This window comes from Dipteris shenzhenensis, chromosome 20 (genome assembly GCF_047967505.1).
Source record: "Dipteris shenzhenensis isolate YYH24624 ecotype China chromosome 20, Dip_SZ_1.0, whole genome shotgun sequence".
Taxonomy (NCBI): Eukaryota; Viridiplantae; Streptophyta; class Polypodiopsida; order Gleicheniales; family Dipteridaceae; genus Dipteris; species Dipteris shenzhenensis.
Window position 1 is genome coordinate 40,472,429 of NC_141615.1, and position 7,355 is coordinate 40,479,783.

The 7,355-nt window shown below is 44.1% G+C and overlaps 1 protein-coding gene across 1 annotated transcript; it reads right to left on the reverse strand.

Annotated features, from left to right (window-relative positions):
- Positions 1–2,454: 2,454 nt before the first annotated feature.
- On the reverse strand, positions 2,455–3,933 carry LOC147889660 (ethylene-responsive transcription factor 3-like). Its single transcript, XM_087391568.1, has one exon. The coding sequence runs from the start codon at positions 3,846–3,848 to the stop codon at positions 3,153–3,155; it is 696 nt and encodes a 231-aa protein (XP_087247694.1). The 5' UTR covers positions 3,849–3,933; the 3' UTR covers positions 2,455–3,152.
- Positions 3,934–7,355: the final 3,422 nt, after the last annotated feature.

Below are 7,355 nucleotides of genomic sequence, written 5' to 3' on the forward strand. Positions count from 1 at the left end.
AAATAAATGGTCAACTGTACTTTGACTTAGGATATTTACATTGTGGTGACACTGCCCATGTGCAACCTTTTTTTCTCTGAGTCCAGCACGCACAGCATCTTTTTTTTTAGCCCATGTGGCCTCTCCAAGATTCCTTTTCTGCTACAGGGCATCCTCCCCCATGGATTTGGGGTCTAGTCCCCAACACCCCCTCTCACTTAGCGCTATACCCACTCATTGATGCAAACAGTCCTTCAGCTCCATCAGCTGGAACCATTCGAAGGGATTCTCGATCTTCAGCCTTGAACCTGCAGCTCCTATTCCTCTGGTCCAACTCTGCACAGGTAAGTGTGTTAAGAGTTCTGGGCATCTCCTGTCCGTAAGGGAATGAGGGCCCGTGTGGAGGGCTTTTTTGTGGGTTTGTGCGCCCAGAGTAGTAGTAGATTCTACCTGTAAAACATGTAGTCAGTAGGGAGCTGCGCCAGGGCATTTAGCCAATGTATGTAGCCATGGTTAAGGGCAGAGAGAGGGCAGAGGGCTGGTTAGGGCCACATTTGGGCCAGGAACAGCAGGTCTGGCTGGGGGGAGTCAGGCCAACCAACCACCCAACCAAAAGGGTCAGGTCAGCCGACCTGAACAGGTATGGGTCGACCAGACCAGGTAGTCTGCTGCCTACCCCCTCCTATAAACATGTTTGTATCATGCAATGGCGCAGTTTCTGCCACCGTTTACACATTCTGAAATGCAGTTCTACTTCAGTTTACAATTTCAGCCTTTTGTTTGGGGTCTTCCAGCCTCCAGGGCAGAGTTACAGTCTTGGTTTGTATCTTCCAGCTGTGGTTTTCTCAGCAGTAACGAGCAGAGTTTTTCCAGCACTAGCTCCATTGCAGTTTGTTGTGCAGAACATTCTCTCTCTAGTCACATTTCCACATCTCTTCCACACGCAAACTTCCACTCATGGCACTACACTTGGTCATGAACATTCCAGCATTCTTGAGCAATCCTGGTACTTTATTAGGTTCATTCACCGGTTCCCCTCATTGGCCAAGGATTTCTTGGATCTTACTTAGAAAAACCCATCAGTTAGCAGTGTGGGTTATACTATAAGCCTTATTCTAGAAAAACATCAACTAACAGAGGTGTATTCCATCCACAAAGGGTATTTATATGGGTGTGTGTGGTATGCTTCCAATATTCCATGTGTCCTTGAATCTTGTTGTTTTATTGAGTATCACAACAATGGGGAAGATCCCATCACTTCCACCTACAACAAATATAAAGCTAGCAGCCTGTGTCCTGCCCAGCTGTGGACTTTAGGCAACTCCAGATGCTACCTTCGAACACCATGAAGCTTCAGTGGATGGGTAAAATGCTGAGCCAATAGACCTCCCACTGATCATCTTCCTTGGTGAACATCTGCAGCCACTCTTCTTCCTCATTTAGATCAGCAGGTTTTACTACCTTTCTCGTTGCTGCGGATTTCAGCAAACTGAATTGAAGTCACCTTCCTTTCAAGCACAGGTTCTCACTTGCAGCATGCACTTGTGAGTCTCCCCTGGGCACCAAGTACCATGTCACAGAATCTCACGTGTACCACTAAAATTGCTCCAATACCAAGGGCAGCAACTCCAACAAAAAGATGGGTGACAACAAATCTGAACTCTTCTGACCCTGTACATGCTGTTGGAAAACACTACACTTCATCAAACACCAACCTTGACCACAAGTCATACTAATGACTAGGTACGTTTTCCAACAATTGTAGCTTGTATGGCTACAATTTGGAATGCCTAGAGCCATAGCCAACGTTGCGATCCAAAAAGAAGCAAAGAACATTTCCAAGCTAATAGACACTGGCCTATAAAAAATGTAGGATGACCTGACTGGAGCAATCTGCGGATGAGCATGGCAGCCCAAAGAGAGGTACATATCTAGATGAATACAGGAAGATGCCCAAACTCGTCCTCTAAAACAACACATACTGCAGTTTCAAACTCATGACAGTCACAAGGTTGAAAATCATAAACTCTATCACGCATTGCAGGGACTTGCAGCTACCTACTATGACATCCCCACCGACATCATCACCACCAGACACTGGGTGTGGACCGTAGTATAAATGTATGCTCTCATACATACATATCCACACACCCACACATACTTGAGCATCCATTTATACAAAACTGAGTTTCTGACAGTCAAAGATGCCAACCTCATTCAAGACCATCATTGAAACAATAGTTGTCATAAAAAATCCAAGGAACTTGCTGATGACGTTCAAGAGAGATTTTCAGGCCAAACCACTAATTTCGAAGCATTACTTGATGGACCATGGCTAATGATAGATGTTGACTAAACACTATCTACATAGTGATTCAAATTAAACAAGGAGTAATGAAGCTCAACCCAAATACATGGAAAAATAAACCAATGCCCACAATCTTAAAAGTGAAAATTCGTGTTCCATGGCGTTCATAGACAAGGGCAAGATTCCATCAAATGACAGGACCCAACAGGAGCACTGTGGGCATCAAAATGACTGGTTACATAGCATCACACGAATACTAATTTGCCAAGCCTATTCAGCTGGCTATTTTATGAACAGCATCCACTTTGCTACATCATGGATTGAAATATCCACAAAATGTCTTGTAGTCTTGTAATTATTGAGATGACATTATGGTCTAGAGATGGTTGTCATGGCAATAAGGTGTAGGAATGGCATCTAGCTCTGCAGTTAACTTGGAAGCAGACACGATCTAAGATGCTGGGTAACATGTGGTGCTCTTACAGCTCTCATATAGGGTAACATGTGAAGAACGAAAAACCCCGTGACTCATTTCGCATAGAGGGTCATAATGACTGCCCCAAGTGAAGAACAAAGCTGCAATGCATCAGATGTTCAAACACGAAATCCACACACGTTCTAAAGATATAGTGTGGGACTTCGAACATCTTACTCTTGCTTAGAAATTCACGCTTACGGCACTCTGCACAAAATATGAACTTGCGAATCATAAGATCCGATATGAGATATGCCTCCCGAAATTTGTAATAAGAAGTTACATATTGCAGAGCAGATTTCCCCCACAAAAAAATAAAAAGGCGAAACTGCGCTTAGCACAATTATCCTTTTAGTAAAAAATTTCTGCTGAAGGGAGACAGACACATGCTTATATGAACAAGGCACCGCTACCCACTCCGTCGTCCTCGTCAGGAGGAGGGGGGAGGTTTAGGTCCAACAACGGTCTGGGACAAGTTCCGAGCGGAGCTTCGTGATCAGATACCTCCTCTTTGTCTAAAATGACAGAGGAGGAAGAATCACAATCGCTGTGGTATCCCAAAGGCTCAGCAACCTGGTGTTTGAGTTGTCTCTGAGACCAACTCGAAGGCGATGGCAAATATGCCCTTATCGTGCATCTTTGCTTCCGATCCTCTGACCCGTGACGCCGCTTGTGCGAACTGCCGCTGGCATGGCTTGTGCTGCCGCCTTCTAAAGGTTGGCCTGGTTGGGCAGCATCTTGCTGAGCTGACGATACCCCCTGCCGATGTTTCATCACTGAGCGCGTCTTGGGGCTGCTGGATGACTGAACAGTACTGCTATGGCTGGTGCTCTGTTCCTCGCACGGGGTGGAGAAGTTGGTCTTGGCTTTATTACCTCTCAACGCCCTGGCTGCAGCGTCGTAAGCACGGGCAGCATCTTCGGCGGTGTCGAAAGTGCCAAGCCAAACGCGGGACTTCTTGACGGGATCTCTGATCTCGGCAGCGAAGCGGCCCCATGGGCGTTTACGGACGCCACGAAAGCGGGGATGGGTGAGGGAGGAGACAGGGCGGGAGAGGTGGTGGTGATGCAAGGGGGCTGAAAGCATGCTGGGGGGGAAGAAGGCGAAGGGGAGGGCAGAGAAGGATGAAGAAGATGAAGCTCAGAGAGCGAGCAGAAAAGATGAAGAGCCCAGAAAGTGTTCGTGCACAAACGAGAGGAAGGAGGCGCGGAATGGCCATCAGAAGGCCCTTTCCCACGGCGGCCGTTGAATCAACGCACGCTGGCTTTATCCTATCACCCGTCGCCACCTGGCTCATCCACGTCACCCTACCGTCAGACACACCGACTCTTCGTTCCCTCATCGCTGACGGCGCCGTCGGCCGCTTCTAACGAAATCGTTGTCCCGCGCCGCCAAAAAACCGCTTCACAAAACCGCCCTCCGGCTTCTTTTTTCCCCCTCGTCGGCAAACTCTCCTGAAACACTTTTTATCCATTGCCATCTCGAGGGATAAGCGACACGTTTAAAGGCTCGGAAACTTAGGAGCAGGGAAGGGCCATGGGCAGCCCTTTTGAGCAGGAAGCTGGCCGGATTCCGGCGACCGACTGGCAACAGTCAGGAGCCTAAAGCTGGCCGGATTTCGACCAGGAAGGGCTAACACATGGCCTATCTCGGCCGTCAAGTGTGATGCGGAGGCGCCACATGGCATCGAAATATTGGAGGGGAATCAGGATTTTCAAGGGTAGATTTTGCATTATAGGGGCCTGTGATTTGACAGCGAAGATTTAATATGAGCCGACGCACGTCCTCGAGGGTTAATTTTTCTCCATGAAGCCACGAGATTAAAACAATTAGAATTTCCATTTTTTCAATATTATGGGGACATACTACTAGAGGTAGTGAGATAGTGGAGGGTTTTGTGGCATACATTCATAGGCAAGCTCTCCATTCTCACATATCCTTACTTCCTCTTTATTAGAGGTAGTGCTATATTGGAGCCTCCTTTTCTAAATTTTCACGTGTAATTTTTTAAAAATTATTTAAGTTGTGTGTTTAAAATTGGAGATCATCCTACAAAATTTACCTTTTTAATAGCCCAACCTCAACAAAAATTGTTTCCCACCAAGCCAGGAAGCAACCAACTTCACAAAACCACCTTCCCTCTTTTATATTGAAGTGAGGATACCACTCTTCAAACATGGATGATTTTTTCATGTTAGTTTCGTTAAGAAGCAAAAATTTTACATTGGTATCAAAAGCTTGTATGCCCCAATAAACATAAAATTTTGAAACATTTGCCAAGATTTGAAACTTTTATTTTCAAAGTTTTAAAATTTTGCTAAGATCTACATCTTTTCTTTTTCAAAAGTTGAGAGAAGATATTCTTGTACTATTTGCTCGTGTGTAATGACACGTGTAATGACACACTACCCATCCCTTTTCTAGGTTGGGCGAGCAATGTGAGGTGTGTGGCTGCTTTGAGTACAAGTACTCATAATCGTATATATATTCATACAATGAGGTTTCCTCAAAGCACTTTTTTACTCTCTTGCTAAAGCTATGTGTGCAATTAAAACAAGACCCTCCAAAACTCACTTACATTTATACCCTCAACGTGAAAACTAGAATTCAAATTAGTAGTGGAAAAGTCATAGAGATTATGTTCATTAAAGAATTTTATCCATAACTACACCCACCAAAATTCACTAACATTTATACCCTCAATGTACAACTAGAATTGAAAGTAGTAGTGGAAATTTCATAGAAATTGTGTTCTTTAAAAAAGTTTTAGACCCAACCAAATTCCCTAACATTTCTACCCTCAATGTGAAATGTAATTAGAACTAGTAGAGGAAAAGTTGTAGAGATTATGTTCACTGAAATTTGTATCATGAGGCTTTTGTAAAATTTTAGATGCCTTTTTTTCACATTTATGACTCTACTATCATCATTCTGGCAGTTTTACTAAATGTCAAACAAAGCATCATTTCACAATATCTTTTTAACATTTTTCAATTGTTCCGAGCTCCAAGAAAGCATCACTCAATGCATTGATTTGAAGCAAACGCGATACCACAAGTCCTTGGAATGATTAGTTAAGCTTGAAAACACAAACTATGTAATTTAGAAACATAAATGGAAACCATCCTAGTTCTAATAGATATTCACGATCTTTTTCTCTCCTCGAGGTTGGCGGATTACCCTGTGCCCACCAACACAATATAGGTGAGTGATTGGCTCAATAAGCACATGCTCTCTCTTGTAGTCATCATGAGGTTGCTTTGTCATGCTCCTATGCCACTCTAGGTGTAGAAGCATATCCCAATTATAAAATACCAATAGTCAAGTTTTGTACTATGTGGGTAAACTGTATGAGGATGGGTGAACACACACTCGAGTGGAATACAAGTGGAATGAAGAAAGTAGTAAACCAGATATGCAAAACATACGTGTATAAATTGAAATGTTTGCCTGTATTAGAAACGGCTCTGCTCAAACTCACACGGATTGAAACGGCACTATGAGCAACAACAGCCCGGACTCAATCTTGCTAGCCTATACAATGCAAGACTAGAACTATCATAGGGAAAGAGCCTGTTTTACAACTTGCATTCTATCCCTATACTAAGACTCTCTACTTGGATTGTGGTGGTCGAGCTAACTGCCTTCTTAAGCATGTCCTTGTAAATCAAGTGAATACTCCCATTGATTGATCCATCAATACTCCTATACTTTTGCATTTATGAGAAGATTGGAGGTGCATCGCTTGCCCATTGGTGTTGACCAAGTCTTGTTCCAGCTCGCCAGCATGGTCTCTATCGGGGCTAGCATCTTTCAAGTTTTGACTCGCGATGACTTGATCCAAGTTGCATGTTAACCAAGGGTTGACATTCACCTTGACTTTGCTTGCTCTGTGTCCTCACAGCTTCTCCGGCACTGATGACTGTAGCCTCTGTTCGAGGGTGGGTGGTCTAGTAGTAGAACGACTTGCTCGGACTAGAGCATGGCAGGTTCTGTTGCTGCATATACTCTAGAGGTAGCCTCAAGAATATCAGGGTAGATGACCCATGTAGAGTAGGTGACCTCTGCATAGCTTTAGTGGTAGAGTGATAAGAAGGGATTGGCCTAGAGGTGTAGGTTCATTGGGTGGTGAATCATGGTATGGATCTCTCGGTAATTAACTAGTGGTTGCTCTAATGCCCATGGAGAGAGTCAAGGGATCTACCCTTCTTCCTCCCATTGTCTGGTTGAGGACTTGGGTGGCCATGGTAGAGGTGATGGATATCAATTGGATTAGAAAGTTGGAAACCCTAGCTATTTGACCTACACACACGCACGCACGCACACACACACACACAAACAAGCCAAGATCAAAATTAAAAAGACGTACCATGATACTACTAACTTCAAATTGGTATGCAAAAAAACGTGGAGATTGCACAGCAACTACAAAAGACCATGACTGAGTGTGTCATGGGGTGTGAAGGATCACACTCCACCCTATGAATTTTTGCAAAGTTCGACAAAGTTTCATGCTTACTATGTGAATGATGGATAATTTTCACATGATATCCATTGCGAACGTTTTATATTGCTGTATAAACATATTTCATC